The sequence below is a fragment of the Suillus paluster genome (genome assembly GCF_016628075.1).
Source record: "Suillus paluster strain FC165 chromosome Unknown EDB91scaffold_156, whole genome shotgun sequence".
NCBI classification, from domain to species: Eukaryota; Fungi; Basidiomycota; class Agaricomycetes; order Boletales; family Suillaceae; genus Suillus; species Suillus paluster.
The window spans coordinates 50,782-68,657 of NW_024537716.1; the positions used below are offsets into that span (position 1 = coordinate 50,782).

General features: G+C 49.8%; 7 protein-coding genes across 7 annotated transcripts; 3 read left to right on the top strand and 4 right to left on the bottom strand.

The window, feature by feature from the left end:
* Window positions 1-135: 135 nt before the first annotated feature.
* On the top strand, window positions 136-671 carry EDB91DRAFT_1063649 (uncharacterized protein; the record flags this gene model as incomplete). Its single annotated transcript, XM_041314628.1, has 4 exons — window positions 136-190; window positions 254-339; window positions 400-439; window positions 646-671. The coding sequence occupies 4 exons, from the start codon at window positions 136-138 to the stop codon at window positions 669-671; spliced, it is 207 nt and encodes a 68-aa protein (XP_041169886.1).
* A 373-nt stretch (window positions 672-1,044) lies between these two features.
* EDB91DRAFT_1014961 (uncharacterized protein) lies at window positions 1,045-2,813 on the bottom strand (the record flags this gene model as incomplete). Its single annotated transcript, XM_041312475.1, has 9 exons — window positions 1,045-1,156; window positions 1,206-1,297; window positions 1,348-1,518; window positions 1,570-1,823; window positions 1,931-2,107; window positions 2,166-2,254; window positions 2,359-2,383; window positions 2,438-2,702; window positions 2,757-2,813. Coding segments are annotated over 9 exons (1,242 nt in total), but the record flags the coding sequence as incomplete, so codon positions are not given.
* A 781-nt stretch (window positions 2,814-3,594) lies between these two features.
* Window positions 3,595-4,765, bottom strand: EDB91DRAFT_1230452 (domain of Kin17 curved DNA-binding protein-domain-containing protein). The gene is made up of 3 exons (XM_041321052.1): window positions 4,685-4,765; window positions 4,399-4,630; window positions 3,595-4,342 (listed from the first exon to the last, which is right to left on the bottom strand). The coding sequence occupies exons 1-3, from the start codon at window positions 4,698-4,700 to the stop codon at window positions 3,679-3,681; spliced, it is 912 nt and encodes a 303-aa protein (XP_041169888.1). The 5' UTR covers window positions 4,701-4,765; the 3' UTR covers window positions 3,595-3,678.
* An 87-nt stretch (window positions 4,766-4,852) lies between these two features.
* EDB91DRAFT_1173804 (DUF2407 C-terminal domain-containing protein) lies at window positions 4,853-6,202 on the top strand. Its single transcript, XM_041320311.1, has 5 exons — window positions 4,853-5,066; window positions 5,120-5,353; window positions 5,406-5,550; window positions 5,597-5,816; window positions 5,871-6,202. Exons 1-5 carry the CDS (start codon window positions 4,890-4,892, stop codon window positions 5,953-5,955), a joined length of 861 nt encoding a protein of 286 aa, XP_041169889.1. The 5' UTR covers window positions 4,853-4,889; the 3' UTR covers window positions 5,956-6,202.
* A 1,454-nt stretch (window positions 6,203-7,656) lies between these two features.
* On the top strand, window positions 7,657-8,616 carry EDB91DRAFT_1173807 (uncharacterized protein). Its single transcript, XM_041320312.1, has 3 exons — window positions 7,657-8,039; window positions 8,089-8,214; window positions 8,265-8,616. Exons 1-3 carry the CDS (start codon window positions 8,024-8,026, stop codon window positions 8,369-8,371), a joined length of 249 nt encoding a protein of 82 aa, XP_041169890.1. The 5' UTR covers window positions 7,657-8,023; the 3' UTR covers window positions 8,372-8,616.
* Window positions 8,617-11,252: 2,636 nt separating this feature from the next.
* Window positions 11,253-12,465, bottom strand: EDB91DRAFT_1173810 (uncharacterized protein; the record flags this gene model as incomplete). The annotated part of the gene is made up of 6 exons (XM_041320313.1): window positions 11,253-11,370; window positions 11,423-11,637; window positions 11,693-11,935; window positions 11,985-12,005; window positions 12,048-12,080; window positions 12,139-12,465. Coding segments are annotated over 6 exons (957 nt in total), but the record flags the coding sequence as incomplete, so codon positions are not given.
* Window positions 12,466-17,125: 4,660 nt separating this feature from the next.
* On the bottom strand, window positions 17,126-17,758 carry EDB91DRAFT_1255816 (uncharacterized protein; the record flags this gene model as incomplete). Its single annotated transcript, XM_041324042.1, has 3 exons — window positions 17,126-17,456; window positions 17,528-17,552; window positions 17,605-17,758. 3 exons carry the CDS (start codon window positions 17,756-17,758, stop codon window positions 17,126-17,128), a joined length of 510 nt encoding a protein of 169 aa, XP_041169892.1.
* Window positions 17,759-17,876: the final 118 nt, after the last annotated feature.

Genomic DNA, 17,876 nt, shown 5'->3' on the forward strand with positions numbered 1-17,876 from the left:
GTGTTGCCGGTTCTGCCGCGTAGTGGGGCCAGGGGCACTATATAAGGCCTCACAAATAGCAAGGAGTAGTTTGTCCATTTCTCCCTGAACTTCAAATCTTCGCCCATTACCCTCAAATTCACGCTTAGTATCGACATGGAGCCCACCACTAAGGCCACCACCAACCAGCCCCATGCTGCCATCCAAATGAGTACGTATTGTTGTGATCAATCAAGACAAAATATTCATGGCGGCTCCGTATCGGTTTGGATAGGTGTCGTAAACCCTGCTCCTGCCAACAACACTCAGAACCACCAGGAGCACCACGCCAAGCGTCTCCGTGGAGGAGGAGCTGCCAAAGTACGTTTCTCGAAAGTTGAACTTGGGATTGATTGTTGATTTTTTGTTCGCTTTGTCTAGGACTGTTTCATCGGTGCCCTCGAGTGTTTCCTCTGCTTCGGTGAGTCTAGATTTCAATGAAACCTTCTGGCTGTAGGCTGAAACTCCTCGTGTAGAATGCTGCAAGGTGATTGGTGGAGATAGTGACCCCTTCGGAGCTAATCTGATTGTTACCTCAATTTTAGGACTGCTGCGAATGCTGTGCAGACATTATTTGTACGTCCTATTTCTGTTATATGTGGAATGGTACTGACTTGTGACATGTAGGCTGCCCTTGCGAGATGTGCTGCTAAATGCCCTACTGCCTTTGGCACTTGTTTCATCATGTGTAACAATCCGTATCCTTCCTTTCGCTGCCATGATTCTTGAGGACTTGTGTGATATACGCCTTTTCCATTTAAATATTGTACTGAGTCGGACTATGAACCGGTCAATGTAGAGATAGGCTTGCATATAACTTCTGATATTCTTGAAACAACCCGGCAAAGCGACCAGTGCTTTCGGCCCTTCAGGGCCGACGGTAACATTACGTTTCACCGGTTCACGGGGGGTGATCGAGTCTAGATATCTGATAAAGGTTTTATTAAAAGCTCAAACATTCTCCCTCCTCGCTTGCCCTCCCTTCTTGGACCACGGCGTGATACTGAATTTACCCCACCATGCAGGCCATAGCGTCAAAGTAGTAACGGCAACCCAGCAAAGACCCACAACAACCAGCGTTGCCGAGCTTGTCGATTTGAAAACAGAAATGCCCAGAGCGGTAACGAAGCAGAACATTCTAATTGGACGTGAAAAAATCTCCATGCTATACAGAAGTATCGGCTTACCCCCAGATCAGGTATGCGTACGGAAGGCTGTACATGATCGCCAGCGCTTCAACGTCTGATTGTGTATGAATCATTCGAGCCATGAAGGATGCCTGGAGGACGAATGAGTATTACACCCTTCAGTATGCAGTAGGCAACGTACGGCGCCTTCAGCCGAGTCCGTGCCCCATCCACGACTCTCGCCAGCAAGAATCATGGATACCACCAAAGAACTGACGGAGCACATCGCCGACAGATAAATGAACACGGTCGCTGGGCTGATGACCCCAGGAACGGCCAGAAAACTAATGTCAACTGCCAACATCACGGTGGACTGGCCAAAAAGCTTGATCACTGCAAGCTACAGCTTAAGGAAACGACTTACGAAGATGGTAACGTTGCTCCAGTCGCCATTGAGTCTGCTAATATGTTTGTACCACTTGGGATAGTTCAAAATATTATCTATCCACGTGTCTTGAAGGAATTTGTATTGTGCATCCGGTACGCCCCAGAGGAAGGCATTCGCAAGCCTCAGTCGAAATGTCCCTTTTTGCCTGTTTTGTTCAAGTTCATAGACTGACTGGTTGGCGTTGAGACGCGCGCTGACTTGACCATAGAAGTTCAGGAATTTTGAACGAGCTGAGACGTCGATTCAGTGACTATGCCCGTTGTCTCCAGCACAATTTCTATACTCACCGAACAACCGCATGAGGCGAGCTTCTGGTGTGTAAGTGGAAGAGTGCCACGGAAATAGTATAGACCCCCACCTAGCACGCACATGAGATGAGCAGGCAACTCCACAACCCCCTTACTAGACGGCATTTGGGACCCTACATAATCCACTAGATGGTTTGAAAGATCCAACATGCTCTGTAGCGTGGAGAGGTCATAGGGAACCACAGAGGTATCGGATGTTAGGAAGTCTACAGAGAGGTCATAATTTTAAACAGGTATAATTATGGGAAACTAGCAGGTACCGACCTGCGTGTGCATGAAGAAGAACATGCTTCAATTCTGTGGCAATCTGAGGTTGGATGGGAGCATTGCTCGGGTATAGTTCACAGTGCATCCTTCGTTCATGATGTCAGCTAACGACAACGTTGAACTAAATGCGTCATTTAGAGATGCACGGCTATATGGTCGACAAGCTACGTACACAATACAATCAACGAACCAATATTGTGCCTCAAGAGCCATTTCTATTATTTGTGTATAAATAAGCCTGATTCGGGAGAGCGCCAAGAGACACCAACTGATGTGAGTATCCGATTTGACACCCTTGACATGTTCGTAGATAGTACGCATAGGCTCATTGAAATCCTGCAGCCAGAACAAGAGCCGTTTATCGTGTTGCACGAAGTAATAATTACATGCGTCTCCTTTCATGTCTTGCAGCTCCAGAACAAGATGCGTCGAGTCATCGATCATATCGCCAGCTTTCAAGAGTAACTGGTCAGTAAAATGGTTGACGGCCTTGAGAATCCTTTTGCTTTTCATATTTGCGTCCGTGAAAACGTGCTTTGGAATTTTATGAACGCAGGCAAAGAATTGAAATGAGACACTACAACATACCCGAGTGGCGTCGTAGAAGTACAACGCTCCCTCTGGATGTATGACACTTTGCCAACCGTCGACCGGTATGTCCTGTAAAGTCCTTCTTTTTGGCTGGGATAGGCTTGGTCTCGTCACTCCTTCTGTAGCATACCCGATAGAATATTTGAGATCAAAAGAGACCTGACAGAACAAAAAGCATACACAAGCACCCTTCCTTTGTATCGCTGGCAAAGCTGGGGAGCTAACGGTTTGAACTTGTTGGGATCCCATTCCGTCGGTAACGTAGACAGAGGCCGGGAATCAACGGAAGTGCAGGAACCTCCAGCAGGATGTTGATTGACCTGAACTTGAAGCTGGATTGCCGGGACAGGAAAGCTCTGGAGAGCGTTCTCTGGCGCAAGGACTGAATGGACGGTGCTTGCAGCAGTAAAATATGCTATCTCTGGTTCTGCATTGCTCTTCTTTGGTGAAATCCTGTGATAGTATGCAAGGAGACGGCTGAGAAGCGTTTGCAAGCGAAGCTGAGCAGCTCGGAGACCTAGCTTGCGGATGAGGAAGATACCTTGGCGTAAGATGGGCAGGACGTGTAAAGCAGTTGTGTTGAACAAGAAGCCTAACCAGGCCAGGATCGGCCGTAGATGCTGAACCATGAAAATGAATCCTCAGGCTTGAGTCAAGCTTCAAGCTTAGCCCACGAGTTGACGGACTTCCAAAAGACATATTGGCCCATGCTGGCGTCAAATGAGCGTCCACGGTCTACGTGATGCATCTAGTGACAACAAGTCACGCGCACATACATACAGTTGTTGTAGTCGTCGTCTAGGCTATAGCTGCATGATGCTCACTGTCAGTCATATAGCAATCAGCCAAAACATGGCTGAACAGAAGGCAGGGAAAATCCAATAAGAATACAACGGTAAAAATACTACTTGGCTGATACTTAGACTACACTTTCTCTATCCATTCGCCGGCGTTTGCGTTCCTGTTCCTCTATGATAAGCCGTTCTGCAGCTGACATCGGCGCGGACCGTTTCCTATCATTTCCATTGCCACCCTCTACACTCTCGGACTTGATAGGAGCGGCAGACTTGAAGACGTTGGGCCGTTTCAATGGATTGGCTTTGAGAAGATTGACGCCGGGCTTCACAGCAGTCAGCTTCAGTCCTATCGGAGCTGTTGTCGTTGTGTCCAATGTAGCCGCTGGCTTAGCAGAAAATGACAGAACAACCTTTTCTGCACCCTCTTCTCTCTTGAGGCCCTCCTCGGCAGGAGGACTGGCGCTTCCCTCGCCACTCCCCTCTTTCTCCAACTTCGCCCTCTCAATCTGCTCTGAAATCAGAGTGCGCTCGCGCTGTTCATCATCACGTGTGGCTCGATCCTTCTTGAGCGAGGCCTCTTGCTTTGCGAGTGCTTTCGGGCTGCTGTCGATCCACGCAATAAACCACCCTTTCTCAGTCTCGTCCACGCGTGCGATTCCTGAACGCCCCAGGTGTTTGGCGAATTCGGTGAGAGTTACCCAGCGTGTGGCGTTCATGTGGAGGTGGTTCTTGTCTTGAATGAATTCTTGGTAGACTTGATTTGCGCGCACACGTTTCGTATTATATCTAATGAATCATAAATAATCTAGGGATTGATATCAGAGTGAAAAAGAGTCACGCACCGTCTACTCAGAAGCTGGACGAAATCATGCTGGAACTGGCTCGAGAAATCAGCGATATGCCGCCCAGCATTCTCGCCGACGACGAGCATCTGGCGAAGATGGGCCTCAGACTGAGCATGGCACTTGAAGCCATTCTCATCTCGACACTGCTTCTCACAGACTTGGCAGTACCACCGCAGGCGCTGTAGGCCCTTGGATTTCATCTTATTGGCGAGATATTTTGGAGTTCCGACTGGACATTGAACGTTAGTTGAATTCATTCTCGTAAGATAAGAATATGACTGACCTTCTGCGCGCGGCATGATGGGCAATCAGGTCCGGGTAATATTGGGGTAAGAGTTATAGCAGTCACTGGGGACGTCGGGAGAGAAGTCATACAAGGCGAGCTTAGTCATCTTATGAGTAATCCCCACTCACGTGACCAGCAGCAGTGTAAGTAGTAATGACTTCAGATACTGCTGTCACAGACTCACAACAAGCGCGAGACTACTATGCTCAGCGAGAAAGCAAAAGGGAAGCAGCGTGAAATAGACCTGCCCCTTGACCAGCCCTCGTCCTCGACACCGCCGAACGATTCAAGAGACCTGACGATCCGATTTACTGAGGGTATTCCCGACTTTAGCCTCACAGTCCGTCCGAAGCACACAGTAAGGGATGTTAAAGCTAATGTGCGTTGTTGAAAGCATTGTTTTGGTGCTGTCTCACGAAAAGATACATACAGATAGTTATAGGTCTCCCTCAATTGAAAGACCGTCGGCTTCGTCTTATACACGCAGGACGTCTATTAACGGATGGAACGCTCCTTCACGAATGGCTGACAACCCTCGAGGAACGACAGGAGCGAGCCTCCGCTCGTTCACAAGAGAGCTCAAAGGAGGACCACCTCGTGACGTGGCTGCATTGTTCTGTTGGCCCCCAGATCGAGCCTGGAGAGAGTGAGGAGGAGAAACCACAGGTGCGTAACTCACGGATATATTGATTTCGTTGCTTAGTGCTTTTGGATACAGGTTGCTCAACTTCAGCCACTGAGGGGATTCGACAGGCTTACTGCCGCAGGATTCTCTGAAGAGGACATTGCGAATTTCAGACGACAGTTTCATAGCCAATCATCGTTAAATTATCTTGACATCGAGTTTGAGAACGAAGAAGATTGTATGTCCTAATAAATTCATCGGAAATTATGCTTACTTTACCCCAGATGATGAACACGCCCGAGCTCTCGAAGAACAATGGATAGATTCAATGGATAGTGTCAACACAGCGGCGCTTTCTTCTGCATCTTCACAGAGTCTCATTCTCCGCGGGATTGTTATTGGGTTTTTCTTCCCCATCATTCCATTTTTCTTCCTACGTGAAACAAAGGCCGCAGTTTTCTGGGATGAGGGCGAGCACGAGAGTGGGGAGAGCGTCATATTTTCGTCAGTCCCCTTTCTGCTTATGAATCCCCCAACCACATGCTGACCGTGACTTAGACGGCGCACACAAGTGGGAATCGTTTTTGGATTCTTGGTGAATTTGCTCTTTGGGATGTGGAGATATTTGCTGGACACGTCGTAGGTGCACATGGTAACTCTTATCACTGAAATTATTGCATACGGCCCAAGATAACAACACCTATCGGTTCATCGCAGTTTGCTAATATAGTGCTTATCCCCAGAGTGACTGCATTCATACAGAACAAACATTTGGCAGCATTCGTATCAATGTCATAAATCTATGGGTTATTGTCGGACGAGTTATCAGACGTTTTGGGTGACAGCCTGGTTTCATCAAGTCCTCACCAGACAAGCGTCACTGCTTACGTTAGAGTGATATTAATATTATGACTTGGCTTGTGAAGTCGTGTGCACAAGTTTGGTGGGGATCCAACTTAGTGCGACGGTGCATCTCTCGAAGGTCGTCTCTTTTTGAAGAGGCGATATAGCCCATGTACGCTGTACTGTCCGGGTATGCTCCAGGGAAGTGATGCCGTTCGGAGTATGCCTGCAGGAACGTCATCGCACATTTTGTCCCATGACAATCCTCGTTGTATATGTTGGAATCGCGAAGCGCTGGCTGGCACAGTGCGTAAGTCACTGTTATGGGGGCAAAAACTTGACCAGTGCTCACCAGGTTGTCTGCTCAGACTCTCACTTGTGGGTAAGCTGGAAAGATAGGCAATAACTTCCGCAGGCATGGATTCCATGAGGCGGCGCTGATTGTCCATTGGCAGCCTATGCGGCCATGCAGCTATTCCTCCCATTTCGGCTTGTTGAGTGCTCGTAGATTGTGATGCCCAATACTCTGTCCACATCATCATTCACCGATTCCAATCATAATAGTATCTCAAACCATGTTTCAGCGCATATATTCAAGATAGAGACCGCGACCTTCAACCACCACATAGCTTCTGGCATCCATTTTACTCTGCTTCAGAGCCCACATTGCTGTTCACTTCCGATCATCTGTGATTCGGGTTCTCGCCATGCTGCATGCGTTAAAAGGTCACAAGAAGGAAATTTTAATCTACCTCGCAGTACTCGCTGGGGTCTGGGTGAGCCAACGTGATACTCACAAAAGAATTGCAGGTGCGAGAACGAGAGAGATAGCATGCGCAAGGGGAATTTGAGTCTGCAGTTACGTGCCAATTGCAATTGTTACGTCTAACAAATTAGACTGCTAGGGACTGTTACGGTGCAACTGTACATGTTTTGCCCTTAGATCCAAACAACTACAACTTTCCATCCACCACGTGCACTAGGGCACGCCTGGCACCAGCCACATACACCATACGCACGAACTTGTTGGATTTTAATGAACTGCCGCATTTTGTGCTATAACCGAGCTTTTTTTAGCGTGGCAATAAGGCTGCAGGGAACTACCTACCAGCTACGATTAGACTAAGTATCACCCCTCTCGGGCCCTCTGTCTTCTTTCAAATTTCGTCCCTCTAGAGTCTCCAGATTTAACATTGCCATCCCTTAGTTTTCTAGTTCCATGAAGAAATCCGATGTCGCGACTCACGTTGCCTCGCTGAACATCAGGATATTAAAGCGCTTTATGCCCTATTCGCGTTCATATACCTGCTATCAGGCAAATCCACCTGCGGGTTGGCAATCGGTATTTGATGGTTTGCGAGGAACCGTTGCAATTTTCCACCACGAGACCTTCCACAACCCCTGAATAGGCATAGCACAGCCAGTGCGTCTATTTTTTTAATCTATACAGCTTGGCAGGTTGGCCTGTATTCTAGCGCCTATGTACGAAATCCCGTAGGCGCAAAAGTCAGCATTGGCCAGTATGAGCCTATCATGACAAGCAGTATTCCAAATTCGTTGCTTTGTCACCTCAAGATAAACGGTGTATCAAGCACACCGTGCCGGCACACGTCTTAGTGATATTTCATTTATCCACCTCCACCTCCACCTCCCGTCGTCGCCGGCTCCGGGAAACTGGCATGTACATGGGCGCAATGCACATGCCAATAATCAAATACGTCTGGCTATCAGTTAGCCCTACTTGCGTTTACAGCGTCAACTTGGTGAGTTATGCGTGTTGCGCAGATATAAAGGAAGACAGCATGTATCATACTCCTCACAATTCCTACTGATATTCTCTCATATAAACACTCGTACCCTAATCCTCAATGCCTGTTCTTGACCGTATGTCATCCATTGAACATATGTGATGTGTTCGCTCATTGCCCTCCAGAACCTCGCACCGACTTGAACAATATCTTGCAGGCCATTTACGGTCCTGCGGCCTCTGACCATGTCCGATGGGAGGTCTCTTCGAAAGGCCCTCACAACAGTCCAACATGGTCTGCAACCGTCTATAGTACGTTTACTGCTAGAAAAGTCGAGTATGCGCACTAACTAATACGACAGTCGACGATATGGAACACGGCCACGCACAAGCGGGCACCATAGATGCAGCTAAGGACTCGGCTGCGCGTCAGGCTTGTAATCACTTGAAACGTGAAAGGAGTCAATGAGTCACGACGCCTTGGCCCTCTACACTGATAGTATATATGACAGGCCTCCATTTTTATCATGAAGGTCTACATAGTTCAATAGCCATACCTTTACAACCATCATACAGTCGGAATAGCTACAAGATGTTAGGGCCTGGAGTCAGCTTGGGATTCTCGTCTCTGCAGCTTTGTTCATCGTAACGTTCCGTGTATTTCGTCCAGTGTGTCAATATCACGAGGCCAGGTTGAATTCCCAAGCGCTCTGCGTGTACCCTGTCTGGATGATTGGTGGAAAAACAACTCTCGAGTGTTGACGACTGAAGATATTACCTCTCAATCGAGTTTAATATTTTCTACACAAGTCTAATTGGGCGAGCGGTCGACCTTCAATCGCGGACCGCCTCGGTGGCGTTTACTTCAGGGCCAATCCCTTTTGCCTCAGCGGCACGCGCTCTGTGCGCATCCCGGCATGGCGCTACTTTGTCGTCATCGTCACAGGGTTATCGACCTCTACCTAGCGAGACCGGGGGAAAGGGGCTCTTTTTCTCTTCTTTCCTCCCCTCGTTGTTTCGTTAGGTACGTCGAGTCAAAATTTCTTATGGGGGCCTCTTCTCACTTCCCCTCGTTGTTTCATTAGTCGTATCGTGTATTTTCGAGCACCCACCCTACTATGATCCCTCCCTTAACTTTTACTACATAGCATTCTGCACGCACGTATTGTCTTTGGGTTTGCTTCAATTCGGTTCAATTCGGGTGGACGAGTGAGACCAATTAGACTGACGTATATAGAATCTGTTGGGGAGATTACACAAGTCGAGTATCATACAGGGGCTGTGCAGCTTTGTTTGGCAAAGTCCTTAGATCCAAACAACTGCTTTCTGCTTCTGGACTCGGAGTTAGGTGTTACTTGCATCGCAGCCGATAACGGTTAAGTTGCCTCGCAAGAAGGCATGTGATACTCAAAATAGACATACGTAGGATGTAAACAGTACAGGTTTGATTGCGAGTGGAAGAAAAGGGGAGGACACGAAGAAACAAACAAGTCAATATGGAAGTGAAGACTACATAACACTCGAGACGCACTAAGAATCATCGTGTTAGTGTCCACGAAGGAAACATATCTTGTCGAGGAACTTGTTACAGGTGCCTTGTATACTCGAGTCCGAATCTGAGTCATGATGGGTGTAAGTAGCGGAGTGCGACGGGGAAGCGTGTGGACCTGTAGCCGCTTGTAAGTGTGGTGTTCCGTGTCCAGCTACAACATGCGATGACAATCCTGCCTATCCAGACACCACATACGATGATGTACCGGCCTGCACAGAGACGACTTGCGATAATAGACCTGCCTGTGACGAGTTACTCGCGTGTGCTGCAGAGGGAAGAGCGCTGCTCGTCACTGCCGATGCCTTTGTCTTGCGTACCCGCTTCATTACAATGTATCTCTGTTACTCTCGTGTTTAGTAAGCCTAAAATTGTGTAAAGAATGAACCTTACCTGGAATCCGCGCGAGGCATATACCTCGACGACCTTGGGCCGTTTCGTTGCTGGAGCCATCCTGGCTGCAGTTGGGTCCCTCCCTCGAGCGCGTTGTCGTCTTCATCTTTGCTGGAATCGAGCGGAGCTTTCGCGGAATACTGACGGCCCATCAAGATGAGGTAGTGCGAGAAATTTGAGAAAGACTTGCAACGACATCATGGTTGATTTCCTCGTCATCTTCACCTGCTCGGACTTTCCATTCTTGTGGTGGTTGGTTGGTTGTAGGCTGTACAGGCGAGTTTGAGTGGGCACGTGCGGAGAAACTGCGCTTGGTGCTGTCGCAAGGGCGTGTGGGACCAGGACCTATCTACCTGTTGTTCCTCTTGCCAGGTCAATAAAACCAGAACGCTACGTCAGGGAAGGCGGTATATGAGGTATGAGTGTGCAGTTCTTGAGGTAAACGCTAACGTAATGCCTCACGAGTAGCTCTGCATGCAAGAGAGAAATGGGCGGTTCTATACACAAGGGAGAAATCGAGCATGCCATGAGCGGCGCGACACAAAGGGACAAGATGTCCACTTGTTGACGGAATCCACGCGGTCATTAGAGCAAAATGAAGATGGGCCTATGTAATACATACCCGAACGCTCTAGCAAGTGCGGCAACAACACCAACTTCAATCATCTCCACTTCCAGAGAGCCTCTTTGCGTCATCCAAGGGAATGGATCAGCATTTGGGAAAGTTATGCATCACAAGATCCATAAGAGTCGCTGCGAGCTGGACGATGATGGAGCAGCTGGGTCTGGTAGCAAGGGGAAGGGGAAATGGTGTGGGTGTTGGGAACGGTGCTGTCAGATTGGGCGGAAGAACATGGGTCTGGGCGTAGACTCGTAATCATTCTGCTTGCGCGCACTGATTGAGATGTTGATACAACACTCGTCTGTGGTTGTATACTTGAGCTAGGCTGGTCTCGAGCCTATTCTGTGCGGGGGGTTGGTGGCGTATGATGTATATACGTGCGGTTCTTGAGGAAAATGCTACATGCCTAGTAGTTCAGAACGTAAGCGTGCAGTTGGGTACGATGAATACCCCCAGTGCAACACATACCTGACTCGACCTTCTGACACAGTCGTATTCTTGATGCTACATGTCATCGGGATACAGACGGGAGAGGTTGGGAAAGGTAACAAATCCATGCATACCAACAGCGCCTCTGCATACATGCGGAGGGTCTAAAATAGAAGTCATAAGTGAACTCGATAGCCTATCGGGAACTAGTCGTGATCGTCTAAGCCGTAACTACAAAGCTTGCAGGGCCGACAGAACCTCTGAAGTGGACCATGCGCTGAAAGCAAAGGTCATTCAAATGAACCCATATTACAAATACACGATAAGAAAGAGGTATGATCCAAGAAATACAACTACTTAGTAACTATGCAGACGGGGATCGTCAAAAAATGCAAGGCGAGATGGTCCTGCCTCGGGCTGCGACTGGTTAGTCATTGGTTTCAATTCGATTTGGTCGAGCTGGAAAATTTGAGGCCTATAAAACTAAATCAGGTGATGCGTTTGCCAAATGGATGAGGTGATCGTACAGTGTAGAAGAAGCAGGCGTGGGACTATTCAGATGATTGTGCGGCATAGAAGTGGGTATGGGAGTGTTGGCAATGTTTTCCTCTTGTTCTTCATTCATGAGGTCGACATCGTAGACTGGCAGTGGCAGATCCGGCTTCTTCTTTTTCTGGCACCAGCTGAGGCAACAGAGGAGCGAGTATGGACGTGTTCCGTCATCCACACCAACAACATCACCCTGGTGAAGAATGTGGTCAGATCTCACAAATTCGATAGAATTGGGGGTAACAAACATATGTGGCTTGCCCGAGAGGAACATCAATGACTTCTGGAGCCTTTTGTTTCGGTTGACACTCCTTCTGCTTGTTGTCTGACGACTGCCGGATGCCAGTGAAAAAGGTCCTGAAATTGTGCAACGGAGAAGACAAAGAGCTCTCGGCACGAGTGCGTGGCGGTACAAAGTAAGCAGCCTGTCCGCGAGGCCTGTTGGTGCACTCATAGTTCAGTGCCCTGCGGCGCTGGCCAGGAATATCTGACTAGGAGTATCTAAGACGACAATGAACTGGTGACCATGGGACTACGTACATGAAGAAGCCCTTGTCGATTCTGGTCGAAAGTCAGTATATACATGGGGTGCTAGTAAAGAACACGTGCCAGTTGTTTGCCCCATGAAGGACCAGCCTGACATGGGAGTGCGTGAGCTTGTGGGCGGAGTGAAATAGAAGTTGGGAGGAGTCACCTTATCACAGCCGCTGCGAGGACCTGCTTCCGGTATCTCCCATTGCAATATTTGGTAGTTCGAGTTGCTGCTGAACATAGAGTATCCATCGACCGAGAATGCAACATAAGCCGCCCGACCTGTGTGTTGAAACCTCGCAACTTCAGTGCCTGCGGGCAGCTGCCACAAGCGAACTGTGCCATCGTTAGATGATGATGCGAGAAGGGTTCCAGCTAGGTTCAAGGTGATATTATTGACGCCTTGGTTGCCATGACCACTCCAAGGATCACCAGCCTGTTTCCAGGCAGAGGTGTCCCAAGAACGGATAACGGGATCACCGAAACTACCTCCTGAGAGGAGATGGGCGCCGTCACGAGTCCAGGTGAGTGAGAAGGCGCGTGAATTGTTGAAGTCGGAATGACCTTTGAATCGAGCAAGACGCTCCCTTCGGTCCAAGTCCCATATTTGGATATCTTTCTTGGTGGCAACGCCGAGTTGACCGGTCGGAGAAAATCGGACAGAACTGATTTTTGCCCCACACCAGAGGGGATCGCCTTTCTTCTGCCAGGTGCTGGTGTCCCATAAAATGACACTGCGATCGATTGACCCACTGGCCAAGATTTTGCCGTCGAGGGAAATGTCCAAAGCAAACGCAACATGTTTGTGACCATCCAAGGGACCTGCAACGACCCTCCCAGTCTCAGCATCACGCACTGAAAGCTCCCAAGGACACTCCTCATCCTCAATTAGCTCCGCTCCCTCAGTGCTAACCACGTCGTGTATCCCGTCTCGCAAGATTACAAGTGCGCCGACAAACTTCTTCGTGACCCACTTCTTCATTTCTGTGCCGTCCTCAAGCCTCCAGATGCGGATTGTCTTATCGAAAGACGCAGTCGCTATTCTCTTGCCGTCTGGAAAAGTTGCAATGCAGCTAATTGACTCCTCATGACCTTCAAACGTCTTGACAGGCTCTTGGTGTGACCCAGCTAGTTTGTCGTCTTTCATGCTTCCTCGTCTATTATGCCTAGTGGGAGGTTCGACACAACCAAGAGGAGCATGCGAGTAGCCTACCTGTTGCCGTCGTGTTGATGGTTTATGGTCAAGGTGGGTTGATTGTGCAACGTGACTATAGCATGCAGCTCATTACATCAACATGGCCTCGTGGTCTGCTCTTAGGCGCCAGGATCAACAACTATTGTACCAAGGCACTGCTTCACCTGAAATGACGCACTGACTCCCTCGGTCCATCTCCCGGTCCCAAATAGGCGCTGGAAGATACATGTTCTTTAGTATGCATAGTTATCTCCCGCCGTGCCAACTGCTCAATCTCTACCCACCGATCGTCTGCCAGCATGCGATACAATTGGACCCGTTCCACAACCACCGCACCCAGTATCTCACCCCCTATGATCAACTTCCTCTGCTTTTCAAGTACCAATTATACACACCCTGAACATCGACCTTGCGGCATGGTTCGTCTACTCCTTTTCACGCTTCAGAGTCCCTCAAGTCCTGCCCACGCACCTGTGGAACCTCTTTCATACTTCTTGGCGTAGTATACTGTCGACTGTGATTTGTGGCACTCAACAAAGGCAGAACTGACATAATGTCCTGCATGCATTTGTCGACAAGACATTTGCTTGTGAGTACGAATATATGGGTTAGCAGCCAATGCCGCTGCACTGTAATGCACGGCATCTTGGTCCCCGATAGCGGGTAGAAGGCCAGCGCGTTCTTCTCAGGTTCGTCGGGCTTTATTGATGTAGCAGTCGCTTTCGTCACATCTTCGATGTCCTTTACAGCTGAGACAAATCTAATGAGGAATGTCACTGCATGGATGCATGCGCGATGTGCGGGCATGGGATCTCGAAATGACTTGTATTTGATGCTGCATCTGAATAAAAGTGATTCGAGCCACTCTTGATCTTAACATCGTTCCCTCAGCGCTCTGTAGGTTTTGGTCGTCGCTTTTTGTGATATATGTACAACTTGTATTGCAAACGTGTTTTGCTGCGTTAACGGCAGTTCAACAAAATTCCCCAACCAATTCTTCACCACGTTCGTGTCCAGGCGCTAATACGACAGCGAGTAAAGACAGACGCGAAGAACGCATGCAAAGTGGCAACGAACAAGCGAGACCACAGGGACAATTTCGAGTGCAGGAACGAGCACTGTCAGCTAAACTTGAGAGCGGGCTATTTCTGTCGCCCTTTATTGCATTGCTTTGCACTATCAAAGTGCTGTAGTAGAGCATCTGATAAATAATGCAAACACGGCTAATAACTCTTATAATATCGAGGCCATTCTGAGGGCAACAACCTGATTAGAGAGCGTCTCGCCACCGGCGCATAAATGCAGGTAATATTCAAATAAATCTGGCATGAGTTATTGAAGGTAGTTCAGTCCTAAGCGACACCTTAACTTACTCGCTGTATGAAGCCTGGGCCCCTGCAATTTCTTGGGCTGCCTTAAGACGGGATGGAATGTGTGTTCAGGATCTGTCTACCCATTTATTTGTTCCGGTAGATAGGGCTGGAAGAATACATTAGAGAAATGATTGAGTAAACGAACGAGCTTGTCGTGCCTACCGGGTACGGGGACGTCGAGAATGACACTCTTTTTCGACAGTTATAAGGTCGAGCTATTGGGTCTAGCTCCTTCTCCATCTCTGGTACCAGATGGAAGAAAACGTTGTCTTCCATTTCTGCGCTAGCACGTACTATCATTAGTTATCCTGCTGATGGATGTGGTCAGATTTCTATAAAACTGCACGAAACAAACCTATATTGATTGTCTGCACATAATACAGTAACATATACCCGTCTCAGACGGGCAGCCGGGCGTGACAATGTACTGATAGAGACGGGCCATCCGGTGTGGGCCGGTGGCAATAATTGTACCGTGATAGACGAGTGGGCCGAGGGTGTGGTGTATCCGAGGCAAACGGATGGGCCGGGGGTATATAGTATGGATGGTAATACAGGAATGTACTATATAGGATATCAACAATAGTAGTGAATCCAGTGGGATAGACGAGTGGGCCGGAGTAATGGAGTGCAATGTAAACGAGTGGGCCGGTAAAGGAGGTAAAATGGAGACGGGTGGGCCGCGTGATAGGGCCGGTAAAGGAGGTGCGTTTGAGACGGGTGGGCCAGTAAAGGATGTGCAATTGAGATGGATGGGCCGGAGGTGCACTTGAGACGGATGGGCTGGTAAAGGATGTGAAATCGAGACGGGTGGGCCGGAGGTGCAATCGAGACGGATGGGCCGGTAAATGATGTCCAATCGAGATGGGTGGGCCAGACGTGCAATCAAGATGGATGGGCCGGTATAGGATGTGCACTCGAGACGGATGGGCCGGTATGGGACGTGCAATTGAGATGGGTGGGCTGGTAAAGGACATCCAGTCGAGACGGGTGGGCCGGTAAAGGACATCTGGTCGAGACGGGTGGGCCAGTATAGGACGTGCAATTGAGATGGGTGGGCCGGTAAAGGACATCTGGTTGAGATGGATGGGCCGGTATAGGACGTGCGATTGAGACGGGTGGGCTGGAGGTGCAATTGAGACGGGTGGGCCAGTAAATGACATGCAATTGAGACGGGTGGGCCGGTAAAGGACATCTGGTTGAGACGGATGGGCCGGTATAGGATGTGCGATTGAGACAGGTGGGTCGGAGGTGCAATTGAGACGGATGGGCCGGTATAGGACGTGCAATTGAGACGGGTGGGCCGGAGGTGCAATTGAGACGGATGGGCCGGTATAGGACAGTGCAATTGAGACGGGTGGGCCGGAGGTGCAATTGAGACGGATGGGCCGGTATAGGACGTGCAATTGAGACGGGTGGGGCCGGAGGTGCAATTGAGACGGATGGGCCGGTATAGGACGTGCAATTGAGACGGGTGGGCCGGAGGTGCAATTGCAGACGGATGGGCCGGTATAGGACGTGCAATTGAGACGGGTGGGCCGGAGGTGCAATTGAGACGGATGGGCCGGTATAGGACGTGCAATTGAGACGGGTGGGCCGGAGGTGCAATTGAGACGGATGGGGCCGGTATAGGACGTGCAATTGAGACGGGTGGGCCGGAGGTGCAATTGAGACGGATGGGCCGGTATAGGACGTGCAATTGAGACGGGTGGGCCGGAGGTGCAATTGAGATGGATGGGCCGGTATAGGACGTGCAATTGAGGACGGGTGGGCCGGAGGTGCAATTGAGACGGATGGCCGGTATAGGACGTGCAATTGAGACGGGTGGGCCGGAGGTGCAATTGAGACGGATGGGCCGGTATAGGACGTGCAATTGAGACGGGGTGGGCCGGAGGGTGCAATTGAGACGGATGGGCCGGTATAGGACGTGCAATTGAGACGGGTGGGCCAGAGGTGCAATTGAGACGGATGGGCCGGTATAGGACATGCAATTGAGACGGGTGGGCCGGTAAAGGGACATCCGGTTGAGACGGATGGGTCGGTATAGGACGTGCAATTGAGACGGGTGGGCCGGTATAGGATGTGCGATTGAGATGGGTGGGCCGGAGGTGCAATTTGAGACGGATGGGCCGGTATAGGATGTGCGATTGAGACGGGTGGGCCGGAGGTGCAATTGAGACGGATGGGCCAGTAAATGACGTGCAATTGAGATGGGTGGGCCGGTATGGGGACATCCGGTCGAGACGGATGGGCCGGTACAGGACGTCCAATCCAGACGGTTGGGCCGGTAAAGGATGTGCACTTGAGACGGATCTGCATGATCACCAGTAGATGCATGATATCCCATCCGGTACAGAAACACTCCTTAGCGACTGAAATGCAGGCTATGCAAGTCAACTGTGCGATTATCTCATAAGTGATCTTGCTCATTGAAAGCGCACAATGTTGAGAGCATAATAGACTACTAATACAGATGAAAACATGAAAAATATGTAGTAGTATTACTTCTCCGTATCACCGGAAGGCTTCTTAGCATGCCTAGTGCTCGCCGACCGACCATGTTGGAGGGATAGAGGTCCATATCATTGGCGTGGCAAAGGAGCCAAGGTGGACTGACCATTGTCCAGCACATTTGATGGCCCTCCGGTGATCAATGCGTGAAGGGTGCCAGGTGAAGGCATGGACCCCACCGGGAGAATGAGAGGTGGTACTGGTGGTGCATCACCCGGAGGAACAGATGGGCCGGATACTGTCGTGGTGAGTGCCGGGTTGATGGTGGAAGTGGATGGCACCCATGTTTGTCTTGCGACCGGTGAGCCATCTTCAATGCCAATGAGATCACCACCGGTCTGGGCGCTCATCCAAGATGCATCCGGAGTGAAGACATCGTTGGTCAACGTGCGACCGAATGCACTGATGGATGGGCCGGCGACAATGGGGGGTGGATGAATGCCGGTGGGGTTGTTGCCATCCCTTCATCGGACCTATCCCCCCTCATATACCTCACAACTGCTTGAAGTTGGACGGACAACTCAGTTATGAGTCTCTGGTGTGCATCCACATCCCCCCTGTATCCGGTCGATCTGCACGGTCATGGCAGCATCCGATCCTTCGGCGACTTCAATGTGACGCTCCAGGTCATCTTGCCGGACGTCAACTTCCATCCTATCGCGTGTCCGGAGTGCCTCCATATTGATGTGAATCTGGGCCAACATGGCCTCCATCTCCTCATTAGCGAGAGGGTGCTGGATGGATAGAAGGGACCCAGAAGGTGCGATGGGGGAGAGTGGATGATGGACCGGAGGGATGGGTGAGTCCTGGATGTCGTCCTTG